This window comes from Mytilus trossulus, chromosome 6, assembly GCF_036588685.1.
Source record: "Mytilus trossulus isolate FHL-02 chromosome 6, PNRI_Mtr1.1.1.hap1, whole genome shotgun sequence".
NCBI classification, from domain to species: Eukaryota; Metazoa; Mollusca; class Bivalvia; order Mytilida; family Mytilidae; genus Mytilus; species Mytilus trossulus.
The window spans coordinates 43,683,353-43,703,047 of NC_086378.1; the positions used below are offsets into that span (position 1 = coordinate 43,683,353).

Consider the following 19,695-nt stretch of genomic DNA (forward strand, 5'->3'; position numbering starts at 1 on the left):
GGCGGGGTTAAACATGTTAGCGGGATCCCAACCCTCCCCCTAAACTGGGACAGTGGTATAACAGTACAACATAAGAACGAACTATAAAAATCAGTTGAAAAAGGACCTTTTCAAATGAATTATGTGTTCGGCAATGATGATGGATGAGTCTTGATATAATATGGGATTAATAGGGCTACGTAAAGTGTTTTTATAACAAATAAATATATCAAGTTTAGACAAATATTTCTGTTTTAAAAGAACTTTATTAATAAGTTTTATAAGTTTTAGTTTTATATAAAAATCGTTTCTTTTTTAAATATACATGGGAAAATTAAAGTTCTGAATGCCTAGTTTTGTGTACACTTAACCTACACAAGGCCTACATCGACTATCGACTGCATGTAGACAAAACATGATTTAAACTACATGAAAACATTGAATTTTATCAATGGGAACGTAATTATGTTCAGTTTATGTGTGAGTTACACTAACACAACACCGAGTTTAGGTCAATGTGAACACGGCCTTATTCTGCATGTGTGCGTTATTCACATGAGACCTCAGTGGTTTAAATGTCTGTCAGGTGACAATTTAAACATTGATGATTGGAAAAAAGGCAACTTGTTTAAAAATTTAAACAAACTGTAAATCTGGGAGAGTCCGATGACTGCAGTAAATGAGTAATAAGACAGTTCGATCAATCATTTCTTCTTGATAATGAAAGAGGGGCCATGAGAGCTTTAAATTATACGGAAGAACGATATCCATTACAGATTGACTGTTTATAAGTTCAACATTATATCTCATTTGACAGGTATTAGGATCGATAAGATTGGGGTTAATCTGAAAACTATTGTTGTAAATCTCAAATCCAACGTTATTTCTTCAGGTTGACTGAAATTTAACCTCGTTCTGACAATCATTTTAATCTAGATGTCGATTGCTGTTTGATAACATCAAATAAATTGTCTTCATGTTCAGGATTTCTCCTATGAAATATATTGCTACTAGGAAATTTATTTTAAATGTAATTCTGCTGAAATTAGGTTTTCAAATCCCGTAGGCGAGATTGACCATAAACAGGTTTTGCTGGTATCAGTCCTTTTTTTATAACTAGCATACTTGATGATTTTTGGTTCCAGAAACAAGTGTATTTTTTCATTCCATGTGCGAGCTAAGACATTCAGGTCTGATTTTAATTATTTACTGTTAATCTCAAAAAGATGTGAAGATTTTATGGTTATTATAAAATATTACATAGCATGTCACTACAGAGAAATCATTATTTTTATACACTTTTTGAAATTAAAAGTCATATTGTCTTAAGGTGGTATGGGAGTCTAAAATAAAAATGATAGAATTTGTTCATACTTTGCCAAAATGTAGTATCTATTGATACATGTTAAAAAATATTATAATAATGATAGGTCACCGTGCATTTTTTCAAGCTACGGGTCGTGACAAAATGACACATTTTGTATGGATTATACAGGAAAAAACACCATTTTGTGAATAAAAACTAAACGAAATGATAGAATTGTAAAATAAATTAGGAAAATATAGCTTTCAAACAATGCTTTGATAATATCAAAAGAAAAGATAGGGTCACCGTGCGTTTTTTCCGGCTAAAATACAAAGTAGGAAAATTCCATGAACAATCCAACAGAAAATGCACTGTTTTAGAGTTACCTCCCCTTAAAATGACAATTTCAAAATATTTAAAAACAACAAAAAATAATGTACAAATGTACATATATTTATATTTATAAGTTATATTCTTATAAATTGGATCTTTTAAATGTAAAAACACATGAAATATCTGCATTCTTGCATCAAATTTTGCTAATTTGATAGAAAATATGGACCTTAGATTCTCTGTTTTTTACAATCCAAGATGGCGAAAGACACCCATACCACCTTAAACAGCCATATGATTATTTTCATATTTGTCTTTAAACTGTTATTTACTGAAAAAGAGTTCTAATGAAAACTCTCAATAATTATTGCAAGAAACTGTTGACATTTCCTTTATTTCTTCATGGAAACACAATCATTCATTTCGGACAACAAATAACTAACATTTCTATATTTCATGGAGACACATTCATTTAATTTTGACGAGAAAAAAATTACAGGCCGTTAGAATTGTTTTATATTTGTAATTTCGGGGACTTTTATAGCTTACTTTGCGGCCTAAGGGTTTGTTTATTGTTGATGATCGTACAGTATTATTGTTGAAGAGTTGTCTCCTTGTGAATCACACCGAATCGTTTTATCTTTATAGGGATTTGATGAATCGATCTAAGTGTCGTAGAGTTTGTCTGTAGTGATAAAACACTTGGACTATTCTAGCACCTATTTTGAACATAATTTCAGGGCGCCAGCCTATGCAAAGTAAGAGTACTGTAATACCAGTAACTAAAGTTCGTAATCTTCAGCCAGGAGAATGGGGGTATCAGATAACATCAACGGAGGACAAAAAAGTCAGTCTAAAGATTTGCACCGGATCGTCTTGTGTTGTTGGGAGATACACAGTGTACATCGATACTATTCATAGAAACAATGACAAGAGAGAAGAGAAGTACCGCTATACTCACCCTGATGACATCTTTATTATTTTTAATCCTTGGTGTGGAGGTATGGATAATGTTTTTATTCCTATATTCTTGTCATGTGCTGTGTTTTAAACCTATGTAAAGCTGACGAGGAAATATTAAACATCACTCGACTAACGAAAGCTGCATTTTAATGTAGAAAGTAAAATCACAAAAACACTGAACTCCGAGGAAAACGGACAGTCCCTAATCAAATGGCAAAATCAAAAGCTCGAACACACCAAACGAATGGATAACAACTGTAATAGTACTGACTTGCATATCGATATTGTAATTTAAGTTGATTTCGGAAAGTCAAAAATTCGTGTAAACGCTAACAAACTTTTTACGTGTGAAAACAATTAATATTTATTTATTTACTCTACAGTATTTTTGCTGTTTCATTGATAATAGGAGCGAAATAAGGGCGGTTATATAAAATATTTATTAATTGGTATTTTTTGTTGTCAGTTTATTGTGCTTATAGTTATATTCTTTTTCTCGAAACATACTGTTACAATAAGTAGTGACATGGTTACACGTTTTCTGTTATTCCTAAGATAGAATATATCAAAGCTCATTGTAACTGTGATCATTTACGGCCATAACCTCGATGTCAACCGCATGACACGTACTTCCGCTACGTATCGACAGAACTGAAATGTGTACATGAAATACGTTTTAATCGGTAGTTATTACAGAATCCGACCTATAATCAATGATCTTTTACCTCTTCTGATCTGTCAGATGTAGCTTATCGGTCTTCGTAAATGAAATGTTATTGTTAAATTATTGCCAGACATTTTGAGATAGTCCGTTGTCTTTGTTATTTGTTCATGCATGTTATAAGAGATGGATGAATTATGAGCTTATTAGGAACAAATCTTCTGGCTTCCATGAATAGAAAATGATGGACGACGACTCAATAGAGATTTAATGCGGACATTTTGATGATTTGCTTGATATTTTGCAATTACTGACTATTGATGTCCCATCAATTCACACTTTATCAAGATTTATGTCCGAAACAATGAAATTAGAATATTGTTATAGATATTAATGTCATCCTGTTTGATCTTCATATTGACGTTATTTAGACATTCCAAACTAATAATTGATTCACTGTGCCCTGATTATATATTTAGAACAAATGTATATAATATATATAGGATTAATTTTCATCTTTGCTTTCAACATTTGCTTTTAAACTCCCGTTTAATTTTTTCAAATGTTCAAAGAAAATTTCAAAGATGCATTTTCGTAAATCTACAAAATTTTTCGATCGTTTTATCAATATGTTTGTTTGAACCGAAACTTTATTCTTCTACATCATAGTTGACCGAAAAAGATATAAGGTGTTATAGTATGGTATAGTATGGTCTTATTTCATTTTGTTGCTCCAACACGATTTTTTTAGCGGATGACCGTGCGGGGATTCCGGTATTGTTGGCCCAGACATTTCTACCCAAGTGACTTGCGTTTTTGACTGATAATCGAGCGTATTTTGGATAATTACGCAGACATTATCGAGCTCAAATAAACATTCATTATTGCTTGTTATATATAAATTTCATAAACAAATATTCATGAACATAATTTTTAGGAACATAGATTAATGATATAAAAATGTTTTGTCGTGAGAAATAATATACATCAACAACAATTCAAGAAAACCGACAATTTGTGTTTACGCATGCGGAAGAATATCTGAAGAACGTTTTGTAACAAACACAGAAAAAATATGAATGCCTATACTCAAATCCAATTTATTAGAAAATATTATTACAGATGAGTGTTCACCATGTACTTACACTACACTATCATTAGAATAGTAGAATAGAATGATATTCAAATGGATGAGAATTGTGTATATGATATAAATACAAATGTTAATACATGTATGATATATCATATTACTACAATATAATAATTGTTACGGTGATGTTGAATTCCCTTCATTTATACATCATCCACACACAAAGTCTCAGAAAAAAACCAATATCTATGATTCTTAACCTGACTTTCAAAGATGTGATTTATTTTCTGAGACAAGTGCTTGTTACAATCCAACAGAACTAGCGGTCTTCCGATTTTCAGTACTTCGAAACTTAAATTTTGGACACCAATATATAATTCGTTCTCCAAAAAGTAATTACTTTTTATAATTTTGTTAAGTTTGTACATTAAATATGCTTCTTATAGGACATATGTTGTCTATTTTTATCTGAATTTAAACACATGTTATTTTTGAATATCAGCTGATACTGTGTTCCTTGAAGACGAAAATGAAAGGGAAGAGTATATACTAAATGAAACTGGAAGGATATGGATGGGAACGGTTGGAAAATTTAGTGTTAGACCATGGAACTTTGCTCAGGTATGTCCGTTATTATAGAATAAACATATTTTTGAATGGCATATAAATGGTATAGTACACAAATTTAGAAAATACCCAATATGTTCATTTAAATATACACACTAAGAGGAAGTAGGCTTGTCGACCGAGTTTTACAAAAGAAATAAGAAGATGTGGTATGAGTGCCAATGAGAAAACTCTCCATTCACACATAACATCATTTAGTCTGACAAGCATCAACCACTAAATAAAAGCTCTCAATTTTGTATTTGAATTACGCCTTCACTCTTATATGTACAACGCATTTTGTGATTTTTGCAAATTATAAATTAATTGATCTTTTACATGTAAAAGAGCATTTAAAGGGCTGGTACTCAAATTCAATTAACTATCTTAGTTAGTTTTGATGAAATCAATATGATATTTTACTTTGAATTACAAGAACACTTGTTTGCTCATCTAGTATATCCATGGCTAATGCAGAACAGCATGTAATTGAAGAATAAAGTAAACATCAGCCTTTTATACTTTGAAACGTCCGGAAAAATATATGACAAAAAGATGTTTCTTTATTTCGTTCAACAGCTTTCTTGCCATATCTATGGAATTCATGTCATTTATGTTCTACAAATATGTTTGCCATCTAAGAATGATTGGTCAATTAGAAGCAACAAAATGTTCTAAAATCACAAAACAGTACACGTTTCCACTATGTTTAACTATCATTTTTACAGTAGAGGAAAGTAGAAACGTATGATTAAAAACCGTTTGTAGTCTTCTTGTTGTGTATGTAAAACACATTTCACCCTTCCTGCTGTATATATTCAGAGCAGATATGACACGTCAATGGAACAGCTACCAACGAAAACAAAATGTTGATGATACTTTTAATATAAAATAGTTATCAAAGGTACCAGGATTATAATTTAGTACGCCAGACGCGCGTTTCGTCTACATAAGACTCATCAGTGACGCTCATATGAAAATATTTATTAAGCCAAACAAGTAAAAAGTTGAAGAGCATTGAGGATCCAAAAAGTTGTGCCAAATACGGCTAAGGTAAGCTATGCCTGCGATAAGAAAATCCTTAGTTTTTCTCAAAATTCAAAGTTTTGTAAACAGGAAATTTTAAAAATGACCACATTATTGATATTCATGTCAACATCGAAGTGTTGACTACTGGGCTGGTGATACCCTCGGGGACGAAACGTCCACCAGCAGTGGCATCGACCCAGTGGTGTATATAGTTATCAAAGGTAAACCAGCAAAGTTGGTAATAATGTAACAAAAACAAAACTCGCATACGCCTCAGTCATGGATATTTATTTTACTGTGACAACAGAGCTTGCACTCAGAAATAGATATGAATTTAGAAGAAACTCCTCAGTGACACTCGATTCAAATATGTTAAAAAGGCCAAATAAAGTCCCCAAATTGCGAAAAGTTATGCCAAATACAGCTTAGGTAATCCGTTCCTATAGTAGTATATTCAAAACATTCATCTCTTTCTATCAGTGTTTTTTACTACAATTCGACACTCCTTGCACGGTTTATAAGATCTTATAAAGAAATTCGCTTCTGTATTTTTCTCAATAACAAAGAACATTTGTATGATGTCAGGGCGGTAAAAAACTATGATTAGAATTGACCAGATGCAAGGGAATTAGTTAACATCTGTGTTAGTTTAAATTTAAGTGAATTGAATAAGTAAAAAAAGATGGATATAAGGGGATTTCATTTGATGAAACTGCAAAATGTATATTACGTTTAATTGAATCATGAAACGTCTGTATTCCTGCCCAGTAGTGAGATAGTAGTTGTGATATGAATAATAATTTGAACACTAGTACTACCAATCGGGTATTTGTAAATAGGTCTCACGGTTTATAGATTTGTATTTCATGTGGAATGTTTTTATTTCATTGCTCTTTTGACAATGCTTGAGAAGATAAAATATTATGAAATAACGTTAGATATTATTTGTGAAAATTGGCATTCTTTGTATAAATGCTTGCCAATCTAAATTAAAAATATTCCTTTACATTTTTATAGTTTGACGATGTGTGTTTGATGGCAGCTCTTGCAATGCTTGAAAAGTCAGAGTTAGCAGACTCTGCTAGAGGAGACCCTCTGTTGGTTGTCCGTGCAATATCGAGTGTTGTAAGTCATAATTGAATAAGATCTCTCATACTAACTCCAATATCTTATATCGTTAGTTGAATTTCTAAGCCTTTTCAAAATCCGTTTAAACAAATGCGTACAGTTGTTATTCTAAAGTTGGTATTTATTAAATTCGGATCTAGGTTCACATAGACGGCGGCTTTGAAATTGAGTTAATTTTCTACGGGAGAAAACCAGTGTATTTAAATGCCAATTAGTAGTAAAATATGGCAATAAAACAATTAACCGTTATATATGAGAAAGTTTAACTGCAAGTAGTATGTTGAGAAAACGAGACTGTGTAGATACCAGTGTGGAATTAATTGATGTATTGTTCATTCCCATATCTTTTACAGTGTAGTAAAAGAAAGAAGATAAATCCCAAAATATACGAATAAACCTTTAGGGATCATTGAACCTTGTAAATAAACTCATCATAGATACCAGGATTAAAAAAGTTATTTACCCAAGACGTGCATTTCGTCTACAAAAGACTCATCAGTGACGCTCGAATTAAAAAATATTTAAAATGCCAAATATAGTACGAAGTTAAAAAGCATTGAGGACCAAAAATTCCTAAAAGTTTTGCCAAATACAGCTAAGGTAACGTATTCCTGAGGCAGAAAAGCCGTAGTATTTAAAAAAAATCGAAGTTTTGTTAACAGTTAATTTATTATTATGAACATATAATTGCTTGCAATCTGATTTCATCTATTCAGATGAAAAGTTTTGGTTTTCTTAATTCGTTTGTTGTCTGCCTGCTATTGCAGTAATTTTTTTCTTTTACCGTTATGTCTACCTGACTGATAATATACTTGTAAACATTAAATGAAAACCGATGATTAATGATAGAAATATTTCAAACGGATTTTTGAATGACAATTATAATGTACAAATAATGTTTAATCTTTAACCAAAACATAAGTGATTACGAGTTAATGATCTTTAGCTCAAGTTTTTGAATAGCTTTTGATGACAGACACCATTAGAATGTCTTTTTTCTCAATAATCACTGCTATATATTCTGGGTTTGATTTTTTTGTGCCATTTGGGTCAAGGATTATTAAAATTTTAATCACAATCCATAATGAATCACATCATCTTCATACAACAATATTTGTCTTATTAGATGGCAGATAAATTGCTTGATGACATTTAACACTATTAACTAAAGTGTATTCTTAAGTGGTATATCATTTTTTACAGTCGTTTAAACGATTTATAATTAACTAACCATCGTTTGACCTTTGGTGATAATGACAGTCCAGCATGTAATACAAGCGGGTAATATTAGCATTTAACCGATTCAATTAAGTTCAAATATCACGTTTGCTTAATGATTTTGAAAGGTCATTAAAGGTTGAAATATTTAAGTATGAATAAGATAATAACTTTGCAAATTGAAAGTCTCTCTCTAAATTAAAATCTTGCTTTTCAGCTTCATACCGGCGATACCAAAAGGAATAATATGTTTGCATTCCTTTCCATGATGCCTGATTCATTCAATTAGATATTTGGTTCATATTACTCAATTTATTTCACTTGACTGGGCGGAGTTTATCCAGTTCGCTCATAATGAACCAGTCCACCTATAGATAGGTGTTTTAGGATACTCATCAATGCTTTGTCCAGTCATTCTTTTGTAAATTCCTTTGAGGTCACTGATAGGTGATTGTAAATCAGTAATAACTATAACGGCAATCATCGTAATCACACACATTTTCAAATCGACTGTCCTCATGCAAATTAAAACGTAAGCTCCGCCCGATCAGTTGAAATAACATTGGTAATACATGTAGTTTTATCACAAAATGTTATATATCAAGTTTGATAATATTCACTGGGGGAAAGCGGCTGTTCGTAACTTCCGTCACGTACGGCCCAATATGGCAGATGACCGTACAGGTATCGCTGGTACAAATTTTATAAGTAATATAATAAGAAGCTGCAGACTTTTTTAGTTTCGATTTTGGAGGAAGTTGTGACCTGTAGAACCAAAAATGCGTAGAAATTTCAGTTTTCCAAATTTTCCTCTGTAAAGCCTGAATCTTTTTATTATTAGATAAATTTTATATATCATGTAGGTACTTCAGATGATGTTACATATCTAGTACGAATTTCGTTTTGGTTGAGCAAAATGTGCGTAAGCGGTGGCTCTCAACACAGAAAATGCTTAAAGACGTATTTGATTCCTTACAGTTGAGCTGACAAACTTTTAAGCACTCACATCTACAAATAAATATTCTGAACGGATTTTACCTAACAATATATTAGTAGTATTACCATAAAACGTTTCCAATTCAACAGCACTAGATGGTCTATGATAATGAAATTGAGAATTGAAATGGGGAAGGTGTCAAAGAGAAAACAACCTGACCATAGAGCAGACAACAGCCGAAGACCACCAATGGGTCTTCAATAATTCTTTTCCAATATGTATTGAAAATTCAACAGACCTCATTCTCAATTGAATAATTGTCTAACGTTCTTGTCTATATATATGTAGTACATTTTATTGCATAATTTTTTATGTAAAAACCATCAGAATGTTTGTTGTATTTAGGGACTATACTTGTTTATTGAAATGATTGTTATTAAAATATTACACTTAAAACCTTCATTTCATTAATCCTAATGTATACAATTCACTGAAATTTGTAAAAAAGTGAGGTGCGTGGAACTTCGTTTTAAACAAACAATTGACACCTTTTCAATTGTATAACATCCAGCAGAAGTAATGAGAACTACAAATTCCACAAATTTACAAATGTCGTACCAACTAAAATTACAACATAAAGAAATAGAACGTAAAATATCCCGTTTAATAACATTTAATTGTTAAACCATTGTGAGTAAGTAGAAAATATGAATTTCAGAACATATAAACTAAATAATGATGGAAAAGGAGTGGAATTTATTTGTTTTTATATTTTTACTTTTGCCGTCATACTACAATATGTTTAATAGGATTTATATTTCAAAAGTGGAAGATAGTCACAAAAAAATTTACGACTAAAATGTATCGTAAGTTAAACTGAAATGTGTATAACTTACGAGTAATTTTACTCTTAAGATTTATTTTGTGAAAAGAACCGCTGGTCTCAAAACATGTCGCAGAAACAAAAACAGTTTTCGCAAGAGACACTCCCAAATGAGAGGATATGAAAATTTGTTGTATAAATAAAGTGAAAATTCTAAGAAAATGGTCATACGGAATTCATGTACCGTTTTGTTGAACAGATCATGATAACACTAATCTGCAACGCCACATTGTCAAACTTGTTGGATTAGAATTTGAATTTCCTGTAAACTGCCTTGTTAACTTTAATTGGGTTTTGAAGCAGGAACATTCATTAGGAAACGTTATCTTACTTTTAACAAATCAATAAAGTACTCCGTAAAAGGTGAAAAAGAACATTTAGGAAAAGCAGTCTTTTGAAATATATATTCATTTTAAGTAAAATCTTGATTTAACCTGTATATGAGAGATAAACTCAACACAATATCGGTTCTCTCTTTGCGTTGTTTCTCCACTTATAACAATGAATAAAACCTGTACTTTATATTGACCACACATATATATATCTAATTTTTCCCTAATCACTGCGGTTAAAGCCATGCTCATCTACAATTACAAGCCGCTCAGCTTTTGTTTTTATAAGGAATGTTGAGATTTTATACCTGATCTTTAGAATATTAAACTTCACAGTTTTACCTACAAATATACTCAGCATGGGCTTTTTCGTTATTGTTTTCTTGGCTAACAAGGAATTTCTTTCTAGTCTATCAGGAACATGCTAATGTGGATGTTATGATTATTTTGTTTAACCCAGTCACATTCTGTATGTACATGTCCCAATTCAGGAGCCGCTAATTCAACAGTTGTCGTTGGTCTATATGTATATGTCTTTACTTTTATTGATTTGTTCATCAATCAGACCGGTTATTTTGAACTGTATTACATTACGTCATGTTGGGGCATTTAATAACCTACTATACGCATTGGGTTTACTCTTACTTTAAGGCCTTATGGTGGCCTATATTTGCTTTAATAATAGTCACCCTTGGACTCTCTGCTTGATAGTTTACAATCATACAATAATATCTTATTATCATATTTACCTTAAAAGCGGTTAATGGATTACGCCATTTTCTGTTTAACCAGTGTTTTCTTTAACCTACATTGCGTTGAGTCACTTGTTATGTGAGGGATTTACCCTAGTTACATCAGTTATTTTTTTTAAATAGATCAATAACAATGAACATGATGGCGGAATATTAGTCGGTAACTATTCTGGTAAATACGACGACGGAGTAGCACCATATGCATGGAACGGAAGTTCAGCAATTTTGGAAGAATACTTAAAAAAACGAAAAGGAGTAAAATATGGACAATGTTGGACGTTCGCTGCTGTTGCCACTACAGGTTTGGATTTTTATTTTAGTTGTGTTTTTTGGCAATAACAGGGTTCTTTACTTTTTTAATAACTTATGTATGAGGAACGTATCTGATTGGTAATTGATACCTGCTAATTTCTGAAGGTATAAAATCAGGTCCTTACTATAGTCATAACAGTAGAAGGCGATGATAGCAAATTTCACACGTTATCATCTTCAATATACGTCGATAGTAAAGAACGCAGTATTGCACAATTTATTAGCAAATAAAATTTAAAAAAATCTTCTTATAAATGATAAATGCTAAACATAACCGAACGGTTTGGTAAAATTATAACATTTTACTTTTTTCACTCTCGTTTATTTATAAAGCTTTGTGTTAGCAGACACATAAAAAATGATTGAATTGAAAATTTTAAATTTTTATATCTAAAATAACTTTCCTGAATATTTCAATAAATTTCATGATGCATATTATTTAGATGAAACAGATTAATGAATCCATTTCATGCAGTAAGTATGTTGAACTACTATTCAAAGTCCGTGTCATTGGATGGTTCAACTAAAAGTAATTAAGAACTTGCATTGTTTTATAATATTGCATTGAATGTACATGTTACTGAATTATTTGTATTATTGCACTTGTATCAATAACAATACAAACATATCTAAATTGATAAAGAAAAAAAATGATGACCGGTGCAAAATTTGCAATGAACAACAGCATAGAAACTTTAAAGTTAGTTTTGTGTTTAATTTTAATAGTTTAATAATAGAATTCGATTAATCTTTCATCACTTTGGTATCACATGCGCAAACAACTCCAAAACAATGAAATGGAGAATAGAAATTGGGAATGTGTCAAACAACCTGACCATAGAGTTAACAATACAACAGCCGAAGGCCACAAACCCAATTTATGAAAGACAATTGCTGACTGGAATTCAAAAAGATTTATTTATGTGGTTAAAAATTAGCATTTTCTTGCCATTAGTAGATAACAAAGCGATGTCAGTGTGTCACATTGAAAATCATACCTTAAAAGAGGAACCGACAGTCGTTCACCAGCGCACACCGACACACATCATAAGGGGTAACAAAAATACACAATGTCTAGTAACTTCATCTATACTGAAGGTAAAGTGTGACCCGTAGAAATGTTTTAATTGAGTTTATTGATTTGTTTGTATGTTAGCCACAAGAAAGATTAAAGAAATGTTTTGGTTTTTTTTAATTTACCATAACTTGTAAATGTGCAAAGTTTTTATGATACATTTTAGCACTAAGAGCACTTGGAATACCCACCCGCTGTGTCACAAATTTCATATCAGCGCATGACAGCGATTTTAGTACCCAAATAGACAATTTCTGGTCACCTGACAACAAACCGAGAAAACGACTGAATGATACAATATGGTAAGATATTTTCAGTTATTCCGTTGTTTTTCTCTTATAGTTGATGTGTTTCCCTCGGTTTCAGTTTGGAACACGGACTTGTTTTGCTTAAAAGAGGGACGAAAGATACCAAAGGGACAGTCAAACTCATAAATCTAAAACAAACTGACAACGCCATGGCTAAAAATGAAAAAGACAAACAGAAGACAATAGCACACATGACACAATATAGAAAACTAAAGAATAAACAACACGAACCCCAACAAAAACTAGGGGTGTCTCAGGTGCTCCGGAAGGGTAAGCAGATCCTGCTCCACATGCGGCACCCGTCGTGTTGCTTATGTGATTACAAATCCGGTAAATAGTCTAATTCGGTAGGTCAAATTCATGAAAGGGAAGGGGATTGTAGTTACGACGTAAGGAACATATCCGATATCATTTGTGAAACAGCTTAATCGATTTTTGACTATTGAACAGCTGTATATTGCTGTTGCCTTTACTTTTTAATCGCAAATCTCACGGAAAAAGCAACATTTGGTAGCTGCACTATACCACAAATGTGATTAATCAAAATGATGGTAAAAAAATCAAATCTTATTATATCATACAATAATATTGTATTGTCAAAGCATTGGACTATAAATGTAAGGCACATTGCATTCATACATAAAAAACAGATTAAAAGCCTCATTGACGTCTGATATGATGAAAATCGTAATATGTGATTATTTGAAACAATACAATTTAATCGTGATTTAAGAGGTTTTGGTTCTTAATCATGCTGTTAAGAATGAATTAATTGTGTGATGGTTGTAGCGCTATTTGCATACTTAGTTTTATAAGTGTTCTAACTGAATAATCTGTCTGTTTTGTAGAACATGTAGAAACATATATATGCTCAAAATGACGATTAATTGTATATAAATTTCATACCACTGTTTCGAATATTACCGATTTTTACAGTTGCATTAGAGTTGCATAACTATTGCCTGAATACATTACGTAGGAATGGTATCATAAATCAACTTTTGGTATGCAATTAAGATGCGATGCTTTTTTTGTCTTTTGCATGTTATTGTTAGGTTAAGTAATTATTATAGTAGTCATATAATTTCAAAATAAAAATGTATTATGTTGGTTTTATTATGCCAGGATAAGAAATAAGTGCCCACTTTTATGTATTATTTTTGCATGTTTATTTCATCACTGTATCATTATTTCACAAGCCCTTCTTTGTTTATGTAGAGTAAGGGAAATTAACTAAAACAAAACGAGGACAAATTGAATATGAATTCGATATCATGAAGTTACGCTGTTTTGACGTTTGCATGAATCATTAAGTGTGCCGAAAAAAAAAACTTGCAGTAGTTTACTGATATTCAAAAATTCGTTAATAAGTTTTTGATATACAGGCAAGATAAAACATAAATGAAATTGCATGTCTTCAAATCCGAAACTTATCAAAATGTTATGAAGGGAAGAGATCACGTCCGTAAATTAAAACAGATCAGACGACTATTCTTGTATTTAAAAAATTCAAACGACGAACAAATATTTCGTCGTAACGGTCAAACAGTTCGTGAGACTGACCATGATGATTTTGTTGTAGATCGTCATATATTTTTATTTTAATCTACATCTGATTGACAGCACTGGTAGAGTATGCTATATGCCATTCATTTTCAATGTTATCTGCTTCTACCGTAAAACAATGGCACTTAGAATTATAAACACACCATAGTTGTTGTACATTTGAAAAATTAAATGTAAATAATTTGAATAATTTATATTGTCAGGGATTTTCATGTCTGGAATGAATCTTGGTTCAAAAGACCTGACTTGCCTGATGGTTATGATGGCTGGCAAGCCTTTGATCCAACACCACAAGAGTGCAATGAAGGTATGTTTTTTTTTCTATATTATTTCTAGTGAACTGGTTGTGCAATTGTAAAATGAAGAGGTGATTTTTTAGTTAATAACTAATTTGAAAGAATATTAAAGCTCAATCTGTCATAATTGGTATAATATAATAAAGCATACTTCCGTTTGAAGTGCAATATTTTTTATCTGCCTCAAAGTAACTATTTTGGCAGTACAAAAAAAAAATGACATGCTTATTTGTATAGATAAAGGTACTTGAAGTGTATAACAACAACCATCATAATGCAGCTTTGCCACAACGAGTTGCAATCTTACTTGGAACCAAAATCTATGGAACATTTATGATTAAAATGCTGTGTATTATATCTTTATAGGTGTGTTTACTTGTGGGCCAGCCTCAGTTAAAGCAATAAAACAAGGAAAGTTGTATCTTGGGTTCGATACAAGATTTTTGTTCGCTGAAGTGAACGGAGACCGAATTCATTGGACAATCGACGCTGAGGGGAATATGGAAGCTTTTGCGGAAGAAAAAACTATTGTAGGAAGGTTTCTTAGTACAAAAGCTGTAAATACAATTTCCAGAGAAGATGTAACTAGTTCTTACAGATATGCAGAAGGTATTACTATTTCTGTCCAGCATGATATTATTTATCTAATGCTTATAAAAGAATGTGGTCTTGCATATTAATTTTTTTGTACCGTTCAATGACAAGTTGATATATTAGAAGAAATAAAAACGAAAAATAAACCCGTGTTTTATATACAATAAGTGGTTTATGAAAAAAAAGTTTCTGATTTCTTTTTTCAAATATAGAAAGTTGTCACATGAAAAACAGTGTTATGTTTTGAATTATCGGCCTTTCATGGGTTGAAACATCTTTTTTGTTATTTTTTATGTTACGAGCATACACAGTGTAATGTATTACTTCAAAGACAATAACAATCAAAACCAAGGAGTAAACAAAGATTCGAAAAACCAAAGGACATTTACATCAACAGTTATAAATAATAAATAAGAAACAACACGAACTCGACCAAAAACCGGGAGTGAAATCAGGTGCTCCGGAAGGGTAAGCATTTCCTGCATCGTATACGGCACCCGTCGTGTTATGTCTTTGTTCAGTTCGGTAATGATGGAAGGTTAAAGCTTCCATGTTCCAATAACATCGTTGTTAGAATAAGATTGTCGTTACTTTTAGTTTATGAAAAACATTGATGATGATCTAGATTTGGTTGATGAATTAGTTTGATGTAACACAATCACTTCTTCGTAATTGGCATTAACTGATTATAAGAATTGACATCGTAAGTTTGTGATGAGAAATTTTAAAAGAATCATTTATTTGTCACAAAATGAATGGTATCTCACATTAGTTATAAGAGGAGACGAGTAATATAAGTATTGGAATACATGATAGATTTTGTAAATAATAACATTAGAAATAAGTTTTCTTTAAAGAAATATTAGTTATCTGCAGTTATCTAAGATCATACAATGTTTACCTAATGCAAATTTGTTTGCTTCTTTCAATATTCTGTACTGTTGAATCAATAATGGACAATCGTTTTGGTTTTGATTATATGAATATAAATCCATTGTCTGCAATCATTTAACGTCTATACTGTATTTACTCAGTTCTATTTGTTGTTTTCTTTGTCATTTTGATTATAACATTTGTCTTATATTCATCATACAGAAAAATATATCTTATAGAAATATTCAAAGAATGAATGTTCATGAATCTTTTCAAGGATCAACTGATTATCGCGGAGACCAAAATATAAGGTCAATATAGGCGCTTTGCAATTATTTGGACATTGCTTTAATTTTACTATATCTGAAAAAAAAATCCTTAAATGTAAAGGTTTAACTAATGACAATATTAAAGATAACGAGGGATTTTTCTGATATAAAGTGGTTTAAATACATGTACCATACTCCCACTTTAATATAATATAACCAATCACACATACCTGTAGTATGTTTAATACTGTAATATAACGACTATTTAATGAAATGATAATAAGGGTAATTTGAAATGAAGTATGGTTTAAAACACCAAGTATCGGAGTATCAAAGAGAAGTCGATTCACTTTAGAATCTGTAAGTTATTATCATTGATGATTTGCAGGAACGTCCGAACTTGAAGAAGCCATTAGACTAGCAAAGAAATTGTGTGCAAGGAAAGATATAAAAATTGATTCTCCATCGGCTGACGATATAGAATTCAACTATAATGGCAGCGTACAAAAGAATGGTGACATCGATGTAGAAGTTAAAATGAAAAATATCGGCAAGGAGTCGAGAGTTGTCGACATTTATATTACCGCAATAGCAACTAAGTATACTGCAGTTCCGTCCAATGATCTCAAAGATAGTCTAGCTGCAAGTGTCCTTGAACCCGGTGCAGGTAACGTACTCTTATAAAACGGAGTCACTATACAACTGTACTACTGGTTATAACTGTGTTTATTAAAGGGAGTATCTAGTTGTATATAAACAAAAACTATTCGATTCTGAAATTACAATACCGGTAGGACTTTTGCCGTAACATATACTTGTGAGCACATATATATGAAAATTGCACTTAAAGATCAGGTTTAAAAATATATCCAGTTGAAAAGCTCATCCTATTATCGAAAATCAGGTATTTAGATTTTAAAATTGTTACCTGAAGCACGAATAATATATCTAGACAAAAGACTTGCTCACCGAAAACATAACACTGTGTGCTGAAGAGTTGGTTTCACAAAAGCAACTGCATTATAAGTGGACGGTATTTAGCTAATCAATTGAAAGAAGTTGCCCAAAAGATCAATTGATTAGGGTTAATTAATGATCCAGTAAATATATTAAAGTGGGGGAAAATATGTAATAGTCTTAAATATAACATATCGTTAACAAGTAAATTGACACTAGTGTAATTTTCACATTTGTTTTATTTTTTGTTCCAGAAAATGAAACGAAGCTGAGTTTGAAAGCATCAGACTATATCAGTTCAATTGATACTGACAGTCATGTGAACATTTATATCATAGCAAATGTAAAAGAGACAAATCAGAAATATATTTGTAGAGAAATAATCAGATGTGAGAGACCGAATTTGGAACTTAAAGTATGTACTTTTCTAATGATTTCAATAGAGTGGTTTTTTTTGTTGCTAAATCACATTCACTCACAGAACAAATGAAAAAAAATTACTTGAACAATTGTCAGCATATCAAGGGACCAAGTTTCAGTGAATGAACACTTATATGTAATTCAAACTAAACACATGACATGGATACTAGTCACGTCAATCAATTAAAATTCTATTGTGGCCTCTAATTATAAGTTCGTTTTGTTGGTTCGATGTGGTTTTGTTTTACTATATAAGTGACGTATACATCTTTTTAATTCCTGAGAGAAGCCACATTGAGTAATAACCTAATATGATTCTGAAACATACATTAGGTACAAATGAGACTACCTTAATCACAAGGATCAGTTAAGAGCACAGTAGAATGAATAAAAAAGGGATACATTTTCTTTAAGAACAGACAAAGTAATTCATCTGTAGGTTGGTCATTTCAGAATTCCGATGGGATTTCTTTCAGTTTTTTCAAATATATTTTACATATTGTTTAATTCTTGGCTTTCAAAGGTTTAGTTTGAGCATTTTTATCCTGCTTGACTGATTAGTGCTTCGAATGCATTCACATTCTTAAGTTAATCTTATTTAATAATTTCAGACTGAAGGTAATGCAACAGTCGGAAAACCTTTTGATGTTATAGTTAAGCTTGTAAATACTTTGTCAATCCCTCTAACTGGGGGTTATATAAATCTTGAGGGACCAGGTATGCAGAAAGTCAGTGCTGTTAAGATAAAGTAAGTAAAATACACATTTTATTAGTCGTTTTTTTTGTTTTTGCTATGACATTGTCGAAATATTTTATGAGTTTGGAAATTCCCATTGTTATCTTTGACCTTTTCGTTAGAATTACATTTCTTTTTATTTATCATCCAAAGATCGTGATTTTGAACTTTTAGGTATAATTTGTTTGTATTTTCTTTACGGAAATTCAAATTTTACAAAAAGTGTGTCATTTCAAGAAGTAATTGTATGTGTACAGTTCAAACTTTACAAAAAAAAATAAAAAAATGTTTCATTACCAATCGTTATCAACACACAAAAGGAACAGCGCTTTTATAGCTGTTCTTCATCTCACAGTCAAGGTGAGGCCTTCAGTAAGGAGCAAAAGTAATCACCTAAATGCAAGTTTAAGAGAGTTATTACCATTATAAATGAGTAATCTAATTTTACACATCAAACGATTAAAAAAATAATATTTGATTATACTATTCCTGATGTAGGGGTTTTGATAATTGCTATTTCTTACAATAAAGCGTTTTCTTCATTCAGGAGGTGCTATTTATTATATTGAATGACCAGTTTTCTGAAAATCAAAGTTTAGTTTTTAACGTTATTAGATTATTTTAGAATTAAAATCTAGTTTTCACAACAAAATATGCCATAATAAAATGCCTTAGTAGAAGCATATGAAATAATATGTTGTCAAGTATTTTTTTTTTAATTTTGCAATTATTTAAAGTTTGGTTTATTGCAGAAAACCGATAAATCCCAATGAAGAAATTCGAGAAACGATTCAAATCAAGCCTAGAAGAGCGGGGAGGAGAGAAATTATAGCAAATTTCCATTGTAAACAGTTGTGTGATGTCACTGGTGTAACGGAAGTAGAAATATCAGGAGAACCAAATAAATCTTAATTTTTGTGATAAAACTCTGAACAGGTTTTTCGGTTGTGATCTGATTTTCGAAGCTGTGGTGTTTCTTGCAAATATAACATGCTAAGTGTATCTTTAATTATATTTCATTTTATTTCTTCATAATTTGTACAAAAAATACTTATTAAAATTATTTATGCTA

The 19,695-nt window shown here is 31.2% G+C and overlaps 1 protein-coding gene across 6 annotated transcripts in view; it reads left to right on the forward strand.

Annotated features, from left to right (window-relative positions):
- LOC134721402 (protein-glutamine gamma-glutamyltransferase K-like) overlaps positions 1-19,695 on the forward strand; it is an 88,676-nt gene extending 68,981 nt beyond the window's left edge. For all 6 annotated transcript variants that reach the window (XM_063584381.1, XM_063584382.1, XM_063584387.1 and 3 more), the window contains 11 exons: positions 2,359-2,619; positions 4,835-4,953; positions 6,985-7,092; positions 11,341-11,518; positions 12,771-12,906; positions 14,682-14,785; positions 15,141-15,383; positions 16,899-17,177; positions 17,722-17,882; positions 18,499-18,635; positions 19,376-19,695. In XM_063584381.1, coding sequence (XP_063440451.1) covers positions 2,359-2,619; positions 4,835-4,953; positions 6,985-7,092; positions 11,341-11,518; positions 12,771-12,906; positions 14,682-14,785; positions 15,141-15,383; positions 16,899-17,177; positions 17,722-17,882; positions 18,499-18,635; positions 19,376-19,535 — 1,886 coding nt within the window. In that variant the 3' untranslated portion in view covers positions 19,536-19,695. The remainder of the gene's footprint in view (positions 1-2,358; positions 2,620-4,834; positions 4,954-6,984; positions 7,093-11,340; positions 11,519-12,770; positions 12,907-14,681; positions 14,786-15,140; positions 15,384-16,898; positions 17,178-17,721; positions 17,883-18,498; positions 18,636-19,375) is intronic.